This window comes from Ziziphus jujuba, chromosome 1 (assembly GCF_031755915.1).
Source record: "Ziziphus jujuba cultivar Dongzao chromosome 1, ASM3175591v1".
Taxonomy (NCBI): Eukaryota; Viridiplantae; Streptophyta; class Magnoliopsida; order Rosales; family Rhamnaceae; genus Ziziphus; species Ziziphus jujuba.
This window is the reverse complement of record NC_083379.1, coordinates 15,556,659-15,572,002: the sequence shown is the minus strand read 5'-3', so window position 1 is coordinate 15,572,002 and position 15,344 is coordinate 15,556,659. Positions and strand designations below refer to the sequence as shown.

The following is a 15,344-nucleotide window of genomic DNA, read 5'->3' as shown; positions in this document are numbered from 1 at the left end:
TGGAATTTTTTTTTTTTTTTTTTTTTTTTAACTCTTCTTACATTTTTAAGCCAAAGAGTAGCAATTTTTTTTTTTTTTTTAGCAACATTTATTAGAGCTCTAAAAGCACTATCAGACATGTCCTTATATAGCTTTCAATTTTTATGTTATTTTTTCTTTCATGGGGGATCATAACCACTTATATAGATAGTTTTACCATTTATATAAAATATGGGACAAGGTTTTTCTCTATTTCCCTTCAAGTAGAGGATCTCAAATTGGATTAACCAAATTGTCCCTCATCATTTTTTTTATAGATACAGTAGCTATATTTATCTTAGTAAATTTGCGAATAGTATGCATACATATATATTTTTTAAAAGACTTCCGTTTTTGTATCGATTTCAAATGTACGGGAAAATAGGCATTTTTTTAAAAGGAAATGTTTAAAACAAATATTAAATGTATTGCCACAGAATACAAGTGAAAAAAGCACGTATTTTGGGAAAAAAAAAAAGAAAACAACATAATTTCAATTATTTTTTTTTCTTTTCCAACAACATAAAAAAATGTGTATAATTTTTTTTGATTTTATTCTTTTAATTATTTATTTTTTTGACTTTTTAATATATTAAATTATTATTATATCACTAATAGTTTATATTTTAATCATATATATATATATATATATATATTAAAAATGACAAATTTTAATATATATATTTAATAACCAAATTTTTTTAATTTATAACGTACTATACATATATGTGCCAAATTTATAAACTTTCAATTTATGTATTTTTTTTAACTGTATTTTTGTTTTTGTATATTTTGTTATCTCATATTTAAATAATTATAACAATTATTTCATAAAACAATGCTATTTGTTACCGTTCATTAATGATCACCAGTAAAACTTACATATCAAATGACAATTTAATTGGTTATCATTAAAGGATTCATTTTTATAATTTTAAAATAAAAAATAATAAAATTAAATACTTCAATTAAAATTTTTCACATAAAATGGTTATTATCATCAGAAGTGACAAATAACATGTTTCTATTTCATATTATCATTATTAATTTGGAAAAAATATCGTTAGTTATTAATTGGTGCTAATTTTCTTATATAATTTAGAACTAAAAATAAATTAATAAAATGTGTTTATACAAAATTAAACTACTAGTTAATTACTTTTAGGAAAAAACAATCACAAAATATTTCTACAGGATCTAAATGCACAAGATTGTGAAATATGAATGAATTCTCAAAATTTTGAGACTATAATTTTTTCTAAATTTATCCAAAGTGTTACATAATGAATATGGATATCAAACGAACCTAGGAATTTTAAACAATATTGAAAGAGTTATTATGGAAAAAATATTATGTATTAATTTGATTATATTTTTGTAATTTTTTTTTATTAAGTGAAGTTGAATTTGTTGGTTTGCTACTCACGTCCACTTCTAGAATGTCATGGATCCAAAACATTGGATGTGGGGGAAATTGGTTTTTTTTTTCTTTTTTCTTTTTTCTTTTTTTGAAAATAGTGGGGGAAATTGTTGTAATCGTTATTTTTTTTCTCTAAAGTAATCAATTAGCAATAAATTGTGGGTAGGCATATTTTATTGATTTATCTAATTATACATTATATAAGAAAATTAACACCAATTAATGACTAATGAGATTGTTTTAAAATTAATGCTGATGGCATGTAATAACTATAGCCATTAGATCTAAAAAATGATGTAGCACAATTTAGTTAACCCAATTTGAAATCCTCCCCTTTTAAGGGAAATGGAGAGGTTTCTTGTCCAAATTAATGTCACAAAATTCGATAATAATATATAGGTGCTAACCATTCTTCTTCTTGTTATTTTGTTTTTACCTAAATAGAAAATGCTTGAAGTATGCTTACGTTTTTATTGTCATGGCACGTTGTTTAATTTGGTGGAATCAAATTTTGAAATTCTGGACATACTTTCTTCACTAATAATTGAAAAGTTAAAAATAGTTTAAGTGAATGTTACACATCAGGCTGGCCACTGTTTCTTAGACAACGGTTTGAACATAGAGAAGAATTTGTAAATAATGGTGGCACCTCATCATTTTATATCACTTTCAATTAATATGTGTAATGTCATATGATGATGATAAAATAAAGCATATACGTCCCATAAAATATTTTTTAGATATTTGATAATAAATGATCGATTGCATCGCATTGTCCATACACGAATTGTATATAAATTGATGCCCTAAACTTAAATCCCAAACCACAGCCTGTCACCCTCACATAATAATAATAATAATAATAAATCACCAAAAAAAAAATTACAAAGAGAGTAAAATTTATAGTTGGATTAAACCTAAAACGTGGTGTGTAGAAAATCATAAACTTAAGGAAAAAAAATTCATCTACTTTATGAGGTTTGACAAAAATATAATTATTCCTTTTACATTGAAAATCATCACTAGGTTAGAAAACTATCAATTTACACCATTAGAATTAAAGACAAATTTCATTTAAACTCTTTCAATTTTGCCATAGTTACACTTAAATCTCATACTTGGTAAAACATTATTAACTTTATTAATTTTCTATGTCTATCAAAATTGACCACTATATTAATTTTTTATAGTTAAAGGCCAAAGAAAAAATAAAAATTAACATTTTACGATTGAATTATATTATAAAAATACAATTATGGTCTTTAACTGTTAAAATTAACTAAACAAACAAAAAAAACTAACAGATGGTTTTATAAAAGCAGAAAATTTAACTATAATTAAGGTAAAATTAAAAAGGTTTAAATGAAGTTCACCTTACTATTAACTGTTGGAAGAAAGTTTCTTTTTGGTTAATTGTAGGAGTGGAAGGTTGACTTAAAAATCTACCTTATCCTTATTAATATTTTTGACTAAATTATTATTTTACCTTCATTTGTATAATTATATATATATATATATATAATTAGTCATGCTCATATTAAAATGATCTAATAATTTTAATATTAAATATTTTTTTTTTTAGATTTTGAATCTTATAAAAGATTATAATTTAAAATTCAAACATATTGAGTATGAATTTAATAATATACTAAAATTTTAATTAAAAAAATAACTCTGTTAAGATTAGATAATTAATAAATATAATTTTAAATTTCAACTTTCAATATGATCAAAAGGTCAAAAAAAAAAATCTAATTTAAATCTGGTCTATAAAAAAAAGGTTACAAATTTATCACCAAAAAAAAAAAAAGATTTTTATAAGCCTATTTTAGGTGAAACACAATGTTATTATTATTAATTTTTTCATGATTCAAATAAATACTAACTTGCTTTTTTATTATCATTATCAATTACGACAATTCCTCTTTTTCTTTATTTTAAACTCACAATTATCCATGTATGGACGTAAATTGTAATTCCGATTGAACTAACTACGATAGATAAATAAAGACTCTATTTCTGTTGAATTTAGAGACAGTAGATTCTTTATTAAAAAAATAAAAAATAAAAAATCTAATGTTAACAGATGAAAATCTTTCTTACATCTTATCAATCCCTTCTACTGCCCAAACATTTGGATAAATGGTTCTGACGAATGTTAATGTGCTAAATTATTGTCTGCTTGTAAAAGTTACGAAAGTTTGACTTTAAAGCCGTGTCTGTCTAATAAGAAATATGAATATTCACAAAATAATAATAATAAAAGAAAAAAAAGGAAAGAAAGAAATGTGAATTTTTTTATTTTTCTATTTTTTTTTTGGGTAACTATATGAAATGTAGCCCAAGCCCAAAAGAAAGAAGTGAACTGAACATGCACAAAAAACCATAATTCCTTTTCATTAAAATTGAGGCAACCACAAACTACATCTTTGATGCATTCAAAGGCCATGGAAGACACTTTTTGCCAATCCCTATTACTATTACTATTACTATTACTATTACTATTAGCAATATTGGCATTGCCTCTGCTACCCATATAATTTTCCCAGAAAGTAGAATATTTGGTGGGGGTAGGAGAATCCAAATCATACTCCTTTCTGCCCCATTTTGTGTCTACGCCATTAAACAGGTCATTAGAATCCAACGTACGCTCTTCCTTACCAATATCTCTCACCGTCACCCATTCTTCATCCCAATCGTCCATTCCCATACCCCACATCTCACTGCCTTCACTCAATCCTCGGATTCTTTCCGCAGGAGATTTTGTGGATCGTTGATGGGTCGGACTTGGATTCTTCTCTAAACCCTCCTCTGACTCCGACTCCCATAACCCATAATCCAATACACACTTCGGACTATCCAATTTACAAATATCACTTTCCTCTGTACAGAATTCGGGCTCCTCAAGAAAAGCATGATTAAGAAGCTCACTTGCGGACCACCTCTCTAGCGGGTCTCTCTTCAAACACTTGGTAAGAAAGTCCTTAGCTTGCGGTGACATGAAACATGGAATCTCCGGTCCACAGTTGGAAAACCCGATCCGGTAAAGGACTGATACTGGGTCGGATTCATCGGTCCAGGGAGGTTTCCCTGTAGCCATCTCTACGATTGTACATCCAAGAGCCCACAAGTCAGCAGGGAATTGTTGTTGTTCCCCACGAGCCACCTCAGGGGCCATATAAACAGGGGTCCCAGCAATAGGCACCCAATCAGATGCTGGCACCTCAACGACTCGCCGAGCACAACCAAAGTCAGCTATTTTGATCATTCCCCTTTCGGTGGCCAAAACATTCTGGGCCTTTATATCACAATGCACTATTCCTCGAGAATGAAGAAACTGTAGCCCCATCAGAATTTGCCTCGTATAGGATCTGATTTCCGCCTCCTTTAGCCACCCACCTTGCCGGCGAATCTCATCGTAAAGCGTACCACCTGCTGCGTATTCCATGCGAAGATTGTACAGAACCCGGCCATTTTCCGTCGAAATATCACATCCTCTGTATGCTATAATTTGAGGACATGAGCTTAAAGAAGACAAAATCTTTTGCTCCCTTTGAACAAATTCCGATTTCGAAAGGTCGGCGGACTTGATTGCGAATTCTTCGCCTGACCCGTTAGCCATAGCGATAAAGACGGTGGCAGTAGAGCCACGGCCGATGATTGGACCTCTACTCCAACAAGACTCCATTTTGGTAGGAAGAGGAGCTAACCAGAGAGAAGTAGAAGAAAATGGGTAAAAGAAATTTTTTTTTTTTTGTGGGTTTTTGGTTGGTAGGAAGCTGAATAAGGAGCTTATATATAAATGGAATGGACGGTGGTGGAAAACTGGCAAATTAACAATCTTTGTTTGGCAGGTTTTGGCAGAGCGTGATTGGTCATACGCAGCCAAGAAGCTCTATGGCTTTATTTTATGTTTTAAACTATTTTTCTATTACTTTTTTGCTTTGTTGGCTTTCTGATCGATGGGCGGCCGCTATACTCAAGCCCTCTTTAGAGGCATCCACGTGGCGAAAGGTTGATATGATTGACAAGCATTGGCCTGCCGTTACTTAGCTTAGCCATCAATTATTCTTCACATCATGTGCTGTCACGTGCTCACTCGAAAGCAGTACAAATTGCCAGGGGAGATGTTAGCTCGATCACCATATATACAATGGATTTTGAAAACTTTTTTTTTTTTTCCTTATTTTGTTTTAAATAATTGAATGGTCTATTCCAATGTTTTGAAACTTCACAGCTAATTGTTTGAAGTTTTGGATTGACTTCGTTACAAAGTCTGCAGTTTTGGATTATTGGTATAATATACATACAATTAGTATTGTAGGCTTGAGGGATATTAAAAGTTTGGATTACCAGGAAAAAGGGATGTTTGTAATTTCATTAATTATATTTGGATGAAATTAGTGGAATTTAAAAACTATCGAACCAAATTGTATTAGATGTTGGTTGAGTTGATAAATTATTTATCTTTACAATAAAAAATATATATATAATTTAAAATTTAATGAATTTGAAAGAAATGATAGATTTTAAAAACAAATTGTAAAAAAATTTTATGATATTTAACTAGATTTCATAGGAATTCTTGACAAATCTAATGAAATATGAGGCATAGAGGATGGATTTGAGAAGTATTATTTTTCTCATATAAATTGCACTAAATTTATTAAAATATTAATAAAATATATCTAAATTTTAATAAATTTTTAAAAAATATATTAAAATATAAATTAAATATTATTAAATTTATATAGATTTCAATAAAATTTTAATTGAATACTTTAAACTTTTAAAATTTTTTAAAATCTAGTTTTGAATTAAATATATTTTATAAGTTTAAAATACCAATATAGGGGAAATTTATTGTAAACAATTGTACTAAAAAAAACTAAGGAGTAATAAGCATAGAAAAGTTTGCGGAGATTTCATTTGGGTCATTGGAAAGTTAAGCAAAGAATCATACATAGCTAGCTCATCATGAGCCTTTTCTTTTGTGTCAAAAGGGAATCGGATGTGTGGTAAATAAAGTGAAGCTTATGAAGTAAGAAAAATGCAAAAAGGCAAATAAAAAAATGAAAGGAGGAGAGAGAGAAAAAGGGCCGGTGTGGCATGGTAAGCAACACCCAAAAAGCAAAGCAAAAGGATATCGGGGTCTTAACTCCTAAGAAGTTGAGAGATGACAGTTAGGATATTGTTGCCGAAAAAGATTAAAGATAAAAAGGCAAAAAGCCAAGCCAAAAGCCGCCAAAACCATAACTCACATTCTCACACACACACACACCATACCACACCAACCAGTCAGCTACGTTACAAGTCCATTAATTCTCAAACAGCTTGTAATATATAGTTAGAATTTGATAGGTTAAAGTTTTGGACGGCTACAGACTGTATGACGGCTTGCGTGAGAGAGAGAGTATGTGTGTCGTGTCGTGGTGCGTTCTTTCGAAGCAACCCAATGATTGAGTGGCTTTCTTCGCATGCCAAACTTCCATATACCTTCCGCCCGGCCTTGCCTTATGCCTTCTACTCCTTTTGGTTTGTCAGCTTTCGGCAATGCTTTTTATCTACCTTTTTTTTTTTTTTTTTATTACGTGCTTCATTTGTCCTAACTCCCAACAGGAAAAAATAATGTTTTCCACCTTTTATAACGTTTTTCTTTATAACTTATTCTTGAATTGAATTGCTTCTTTTGGATCAGAATAGAATTGCTTCTTGGTATTTTTGCTTGTGCCTAGCCTCCTTGGAATATTGTCTTTTCTTGATCCATGAAATAATTGCACGAAATTCTGCTACATAATTGTGCATAGGGGACCATATAAGCATTCCATATTTTAATTTCTGTCAATTCAAAAAAATGGAGGGTTTGGAATTTTATTTAAGACAAGAATTTAAACTGCATACAATAGGAATTATGTATTTTAAAAGGGAACGTGATCAAGTTATAAGTTGAACCCAAATCGTGATATTGAGAAAAACAGACGTCATCCCAGTTGCTTCATCCTGACAGATCACACACAGGTTGTGTATTTAATACTTTTTGCTAGATCAGTAAAGAATCTACAAAATGCTTCTTTCTTTCTTTCTTCATGGCCCTCAGGATTTAAAACATGTAACATAATGGAGCGAAAAAATATTTTATATAACAATTAGGTCACGTTATCTGTAAACATATAAACTGTATACTCTATAATCTTATGCAATATTAAAATAAAATATGTGAATCCGATAAAAAATTATTGAACATTTGTTTATGAAAATATTGTTGTACCACTTTACTTTTGTAACTGTTGCATACAAAAGTTCTTCTAACGGAAAAGGGAAAGCTTTTACTCGTCCCAAAATTTTATGGTAACAATTGGGTTTTACAGATGCATACTTTGAATATAGTATATCGTTGTCTTTTTTAAAGGAAAAACAAATATATGGAGAAATCTATGAATTACATACTAAGATCAAGTTCAACGATGAAGATTACAAGATCTGACCCGTTGATGATAGGATTATTGGAGAACTCGTTTACAAAAAACTGAGACCTCAAAATTATAATAAAGCTCTTAACCATGGTCATGCAACTATTTTTGTTGTTTGCTCAGCACAAGGCATTATTTTAGCAGTAAGCATATATTCATTTGCTTCAAATTTCTTTGGGAGTTGGGACTTATCCATCCAATATTTTCCACCATCTACTAGACTACTACTACTCTCCATATCAGAACAAAAAGAAGCCAATTACAAAAATACAACTTAATATATGAATTCAGACAAAGAAAAGCGCTTGTCTGTTCCCTTTTTCTTAGTGGATTAGTCGAGAAAGGACAGGACATAGCACGTTTGATACCTAGGCATAAATAACCTATTAATATTATAGCTCATTCTCTGGAGTTCGAGAGAAACAAGATCAACATATAGCACTGCTTATGGCTATAGATGATAGTTGCAAACTCCAAATTTTATATAGATATAAGAAGCAAACATTTACAAGCACTAGAATCATGCTGGGGCCAACACCTTAAGTATCCAATCATCAATTTCGTCAAGTTATAGGAGGTACATAAATAGCTAGCTAATACTAAATAGAGATGAATATCAGGATAAGGGCCCCTAAGGTAGTTTCTTTTATGCTGCATCTGCAAATCCAACCCTCAGATTGCCATAATCAAAGACAGTGTGGTAGGGACCCATAAAGACATCTCCCAGAATCCTGCATTGTGTAGGTGCAATAGAAGTGAGAATCATAAAACAGACAGAAGATACAAGGATAAATGGCAAGAAGCTACTTCTTAGTTGGATAAGATAGAAACAGTACCAGATGGGTCCGCGGGGAGGAGGAATATCCAATGCAGTAAAGCCACTGATGCACTCAGCTGAGGGACCCTCACCCACCTTGAGTATATACTGATCACATCATCCAGAAAAATCTATTATTAGGGAAAAGTCCACAAGCAATAACTTAAAATATATATATTAACAGAACACCCTGCCACCATAGAAGTGGACGACAAGATGGCAAACGTCACTAAATATCTTAATTGCAGGTGTTCCTTTCAACGAAATGATAGTGATAAAATTAGTTTTAAGGATAAATAAATTTTTAATTTCTTCTAAAATTCTCGTCTTCAACTTGATTGAACATTGAAGTGGTAGAAATTTTTTATAAAATGACTGATAATCATAAACTAATAGAAAATGGACCTCGCCCTGACTCCGATGACAACTCCACATATAAACACCCCAGCTTCTACTCTTCATGTTGCAAGAATTCCTAATTTATTCGATAAGTCAGGAACACCTGCCCCAACCGTGTGTATCTAACATATCCACAACTTGCTTGTGCTGGACTTTAAATGGATGGGAATCCAAGTGTAAATTCAACATGATGGATTATAGAGAGGGGTTCCATATTCAGTAAACTAAGTCATCTCGATTATGCATTTACATTTATTAAACTAGATTCATACAATTTGTGAGCGTTTAATTAAAAAAATCTCATCATACCTCCTCAGGACTCAGGTCAAAAACTCTACGACCAATGGTGAAGGAGACATTTGGTAGTTTAGAAACGGTTCCACAGTCAACAGTTGATTCTCCCATAGGGTTTGGCATCCGGTCACAAAGCTAAGGGGTAAAACAAAAAGATGGAGTTTAAAAAATATGACCAAAATAAAATTCCCCACAGAATGCAAAATCCAGATTTATGAATCTACTTCACCTCATTAGCATAGTTTAATATATTATTTTGTGTCTGATTCTGCATAAGCTGGTTCTGCATCCACACAACAGCCATCTCACAAGCAGAGCACATAGCGTCACGAATGACACCATTTGATTTTCCTTTGTTTTCATCCACCACACTCTCAATGCCAGCACTATATGAACACATGCAGATAAGGATAAACTCTTCCATATGATAATATTTATAATTTTATGCAGAAATTAAAGCATTAGCGCCCAAAAGAAATGGAATGAAGAAATGGAAAGTTAAAGCATCTCCAAACATTAGTAAAGAAGTGCATGAAAAAGAGAAAAAAAAAAAAAAAAAAAAAAAAAAAAAAAAAAAAAAAAAACACCTGCAAACAATAAAAGACCATTAAATCCTCACCTAACACCACGAGTACCATCAAAGGTGCATAGCCTAATTTGGGAGCAAATCTTCTTAGGCTGCACCTGTTCAAATATTATAAGACAAAATTGGAACTCAAAATACATTACCATGCTGGCAATGAAGCCATCAGCAATCATGGCTGCCTGATATGAATATTTCAGACATATATCTGACAAAAATTATGGATATTTTAAACAACATAGGAGGTTAGTTCTCACCTCAGCCAAAAGCAAATCTAAAATGGATTGTCCATACTGTTGAACTACTGTTCTGCATTCCCGACTGACAACTCCAGTGGCCCCAATGGCATGATTAATCATGGTAATCACAGTCTGCAAGTGTAGAAAGACAATAGCGAGAGAGAGAGAGAGAGAGAGAGAGATAAGCCTGTGCATGTTAATAACAACTAAGCTGAAATACCATATTACGAAGTCACTTCTTGTTTATATTCTAACGTTTTGTCTCCCAATTCCCTATTTAAATGGTTAGTGGAAAATCTTCAGGGCAACAACTTAAACAGGCCATAACATAGTATTAACTATCAGCTAACAAGAATGGCAACATAAACAACATTGCTGACACCATTGGCACCTACCATAAACAGGACAATGAATTCATTTATAAGAAGTCACAGTAGCCAAGGCCCTCACCAAAAAGAAGACAAGTAAAATGAGCAATAGTTTACAGGCCAATACAAGATAATAAATAGTGCATGAAGACATTATTAGATCTTCATTTCGACTGTAAAGATACTTAATAATGCAAACAGCTTTATCCAGTGACTGGATTGCTTAGTTGCAAAAAATGAAATACTTTGTTTTCCTTCAATTGTTCTTGAAATTAAGCATATATTATCCCTGAGCCAAAACTCACATTATTTTAGCACAATGTTCTGTTTTGAACCATAAACATATACAATATTAAGCTTAAAATGAAATGGAAAACCAGAGCAAACACACTCCATAATAAATTGATAGATAACTATTCCCTAGAAGATGGGGAAAAAGATGATAGAAAAAAATTAAAGAGGCAGCTCAAATTGGAAGCACATACCGTTGGACCAGCCAACAGAGAAGTTCCTGAATCTGCAATTGCTGCGCAACTGCCAGCACAGTATCCTGAAGAGCAGTAAGTTGAATAAATAATAACATGAAAAATATGTGGCATTACATGTTTTGCCTTGAATGATAGACATGTATCTTTAGAGCGTGTATGTGTCCATGTGTTTGTTTTCCTCTCAAGTCCTTAACTACTTATTTTAAAAAGTAGTAACTGTTCCATGTCAAGGAATACGTACCAGTTGGTTTACCACCAATAAGAACGTCACCCATGTCAAACTATCAAAAAGCAGAAATGACTAAGTGGCATGCAGAGACAAAAACTGGATGGAATACAAAAAAAGAAAAAAAAAGATAACATTTCACAGCAGGTATAGTTTGAATACCAACCTGCCAATACCCTTTCCGTGTCACAGGAACATATGTGTGCTTGCCCTTGAAGTGATTTGGATCAACTCCACCAAACACAATTTCACCCCCTTCTTCTTCATCTGAGTTACGGTTCAGCCAAAAGGAAAACACTGGTTCACTAACAAGACCTTGCTCAATCATCTTGTACCTAAAAGACAAGCAAGTATGTCATTTCAAATTGTGGGTACTCAAACAATTCAACAAGAGACCATACAGAATTTATGATGCACATAAATACCACACTGGGACGGCATTTCCAACTGAAATTTCCTGAAATCCAAGTCCCAATAAACCATCAAACTGAGCCACCACAAATGAGACACTAGGCTCTCTAGTTGCTTCAATAAATTCCTGATAAGAGTCAACATTTGAGGATAATCAAAAAGAATTTCAGTATAGCCTAACAAAACCAAAAAATCCTAAATCAAAACTTGAATAAAAAACATTCTGAAGATCACCTGGTTCTTCACAACTATGTTACCAACTTGGACGTTGTCATAACTGAAAAATCCTGAAATAGCTCCACTACCATATTGAATAGAAGCAGGCTTCCCTGCACGATAGATGGAGACAAATAATTATAGCCTACATATTCAAAATGAGCAATTGTAGAATTCAGACTCTATTACCTTATCATGAAGACTCTGCTGATTTTAATTATAAAGTAGTTTCTATTAAATTATTACTAAAAAAATAAATTAAAATGTTTGAGTTATGTTGAGACTTGAGATTAATATATACTATAATACGTTAGGCATAAAGAAACCACGTTAGTGCTAAGTTTATGGACTACATAAACACAGTAGATGGGACCTCCACAATAAACACATTAGCTGCTAAGCTTGTAAAAGATTTTAACATTAGCCAACTGAATAATTGGAGAAACCCACCATACAAAAATTTCAAAACCATTTTTGAGGATGCTTAGAGGGAAATCAATTAAAAGAAACATTACACAGACAAGCAAAATAACGCACCATTCTCCTTGTATGTACTGGAATCGCTAGACTTGTACTTGGCATGGAAGTAACAAGCAATCTGCCAAAATGCAAAAGAACAATTACATTGACTTTAATCAATTTTTTAAATTGCCAAAAAGTTCAATTCGATTACGTTTACAATTACTCACTGAGAAATAACACTTTGATGATGGCACCCACAAATTAGAGCTGCCGGTGTCAAATATAACAGTGAACTTTTGAGGGGGAGTACCAATTCCAATCTCACCATAGTACTGAGCGTCCAAGTAGTTCTTTAAAATAACAATATCAGCATCCTTAGAGTCTCCAACATTATTATGGAGATTATACTTCCTGATAGAAGATCGAAAAGGCTCTCCATTTTTGGACTCAAGCCGCGCAGCAAGACGGCTATTTGGGTCCAATTTCTTCTTTTTCAGTCCAATCCTAAGCAATCCATCATTGGATGCAGAGGAAACAAGAGAAAAAAACAGTGTGGAAAGGACGAAGGACAACAACACCACTTTGATGACACTACTCATGGCGACCTATAAGTTCAGATTGAAAAACTATGGGTCCAAGAAAAAATAAATAAATAAATATACGGAAACAAAAATTTTAAAACACAAAGAAAACGCCCTCAGTGCCAATGAAGATTATGGAAATCCAACATGCAAAGAACAAAATAAGGATGAATCAAATGTTAAATACACCATAATACACAAAAATTATAGCAGCATTTGATTGATGAAAAATTATTCAATGAAGGGGTGAATTTGGAATCAAAGAAAATAAAGAAAACAGCATAGCATTAGTTGAATTTAATAATTTGTAAATGGAACCAAACAGCATACTTCCGTTTTCGGGTTTTTTTTTTTTTTTTTGTCAGTAGGTTTCCAGATGCAACCATAGGGACCCTAAATGCGGGTAACTTCTACATATTTGTTTATTCGTTCTTTTTAACCTCATATAAACATTCCTCTTGAGTTCCAACAAGTTATTTTAACTTTTTTTTTTTTATTTGCTAAAAAAATGGTAAATTTTCTAACAAATAAAAGCGCTAGCTCAAGTACAACATAAAGCTCAAAAATTTTAACCTTTTTCTTTTTTCCCCATAATTTGCATTTTCAACCTAATTCATACGGAAAACAATGCACGAACCCAAAAAAAAAAAAAAATTGTAACTTTCAAAAACCCATTAACAAACATCAAAAACCTTGAACACAGACATGCAAAAATTTATTTCACCAAAAGAACAAAATATGTGTATACATAGATAATGCATCAAAAATAGAATACATAAACGAAGTTCAGTAAACCAAATAACGTAAATATTCAAATCGATAAGACCAAAATGATAAAACAAACAGAGCAAAAAAAGTATGGAAAAAAATATCATAGAATAGTGAAGAAAATAATGAGACATTACTCTTTGACTTTACGCAGAGGAGGGAAGCAAAAGAGAGAGAAAAGTTGATGATGAAGACCAGAAGAAACAGAGCAGAATGAGAATTCTTAAAGAAGGGGAGGAGAGGAGAAAGAGACTTAAAACGACATGTCACTCTGTCAGACTTCAACAGGGCCCAGCTAAGAATGGGGTTGGGGTTAGGTGGGGTAGGTTCTTTTAATCTTTTTAATCTGGTCCGTCCGTTTTCCTAATACGGTCGAACTTTAACCGTCGTAGGTGCGGAAGGCAGGCAAGGCTCACAACACGCCTCCCTTGGAAGCACGATGGTCCCGTTTCGGGAGTTGCCAAAGGAATATAATAATAAATAAATAAATAAATATATATATATATATATATTTTTAATTTAATGGATAAAACGAGGCTGATTATATTGCGTTGGCGTTACAACTTACAACTGAATGCTTACGTGTCAGGGATACATGCGTCATTTTGGTATGCTTTGCACGCGACACGTCCTTCCCCACTCGGCGGAGTTTGTGGTTTTAACAAGAAACGATAGTGTAGGATGTGAATATTGGATACCAATAAAATTATAATATTTAAATATTTTATTAAATTTATTTATGTTAGTATTTAATTAATTTATTAATTTAATTTATTTATCTATTTAAAAATATATAATTTTTTTATTTTTTTATATAAATTATATAAATATATCAACTAATATTATTTTAATAAATATTTAAATCAATTTTATAAATATTTTATTGTTTATAATATTATTGAATTCCATATAAATAATATTAATATTCAATTAGTTTATTAATTTAATTTATTTAAAAATATACTTTTTTATATTTTCTATTTAAATTATATGAATATATCAACTAATAATATTTTAATAAATATTTAAATAAATTTGATAAATATTTTGATATTTATAGAATTATTAAATTCTATATAAATAAATCGATTTATCATTATTTTATTTCTAAGTTTATTCATTTTCATTATTAATTTCATTCATAAACCAAATTAATACACCAATAATACAGAAGTTGGAAAATTGCATTTAATAAATAATAAAACGATAATAATCAAATTGCATTTAAATTAAATTTAGAAAATATGGGTAAAAGTAACTTATAAAGAATAGATATTATTTTGACGTAGGGTGTTCCTATAAAAAAAAAAAAAAAGAAAAAAAAATTACATATTGGATCAGAGTACCAGACCTTCTCAACCATAAAAATATCATATTTCTTTCATGAGGTACATAAACAAGATAATGTTTTAACTTTACATTTTTTCCTCTTTTTTTTTTTTTATATCGAAATTGGAGGGGTTGAAACTCTAATCATCATCGATAAAATAATAACTTTTATTATTGCACGGTCCCACGGAAACATATTTTAGCTTTACCTTGTATAAGTATATAATTAGGACTGATAGTTTTTCATTTATAAGT

The 15,344-nt window shown here is 31.2% G+C and overlaps 2 protein-coding genes across 5 annotated transcripts; both read right to left on the bottom strand.

The window, feature by feature from the left end:
- Window positions 1–3,614: 3,614 nt before the first annotated feature.
- LOC107419227 (mitogen-activated protein kinase kinase kinase 18) lies at window positions 3,615–5,666 on the bottom strand. Its single transcript, XM_016027971.4, has one exon. The coding sequence runs from the start codon at window positions 5,124–5,126 to the stop codon at window positions 3,630–3,632; it is 1,497 nt and encodes a 498-aa protein (XP_015883457.3). The 5' UTR covers window positions 5,127–5,666; the 3' UTR covers window positions 3,615–3,629.
- A 2,703-nt stretch (window positions 5,667–8,369) lies between these two features.
- Window positions 8,370–14,163, bottom strand: LOC107419565 (aspartic proteinase). 4 transcript variants are annotated; one of them, XM_025071324.3, is made up of 14 exons: window positions 13,898–14,163; window positions 12,639–13,037; window positions 12,487–12,550; window positions 11,968–12,062; window positions 11,748–11,860; window positions 11,489–11,657; window positions 11,338–11,377; window positions 11,094–11,158; window positions 10,259–10,372; window positions 10,038–10,102; window positions 9,648–9,804; window positions 9,434–9,553; window positions 8,745–8,833; window positions 8,370–8,639 (listed from the first exon to the last, which is right to left on the bottom strand). In XM_025071324.3, exons 2-14 carry the CDS (start codon window positions 13,008–13,010, stop codon window positions 8,555–8,557), a joined length of 1,548 nt encoding a protein of 515 aa, XP_024927092.3. In that variant the 5' UTR covers window positions 13,011–13,037; window positions 13,898–14,163; the 3' UTR covers window positions 8,370–8,554. The 4 variants fall into 4 exon arrangements, with proteins under 4 accessions (XP_024927092.3, XP_048323589.2, XP_024927087.3 ...); XM_048467632.2 differs by having other exon boundaries at window positions 12,639–13,016; window positions 13,911–14,163; XM_025071319.3 differs by having other exon boundaries at window positions 12,639–13,016; window positions 13,898–14,162.
- Window positions 14,164–15,344: the final 1,181 nt, after the last annotated feature.

Bases quoted from the DNA above. Each gene is read 5' to 3' on its own strand.
- LOC107419227 (XM_016027971.4), bottom strand. From the start codon at position 5,126: ATGGAGTCTTGTTGGAGTAGAGGTCCAATCATCGGCCGTGGCTCTACT.
- LOC107419565 (XM_025071324.3), bottom strand. From the start codon at position 13,010: ATGAGTAGTGTCATCAAAGTGGTGTTGTTGTCCTTCGTCCTTTCCACA. The intron at 9,805-10,037 runs GTGAGGATTTAA...GTGTTCATATAG, and splicing joins GATGGTACTCGTGGTGTTAG to TGCTGGCATTGAGAGTGTGG. The intron at 9,554-9,647 runs GTGAAGTAGATT...TTTACCCCTTAG, and splicing joins TATTAAACTATGCTAATGAG to CTTTGTGACCGGATGCCAAA.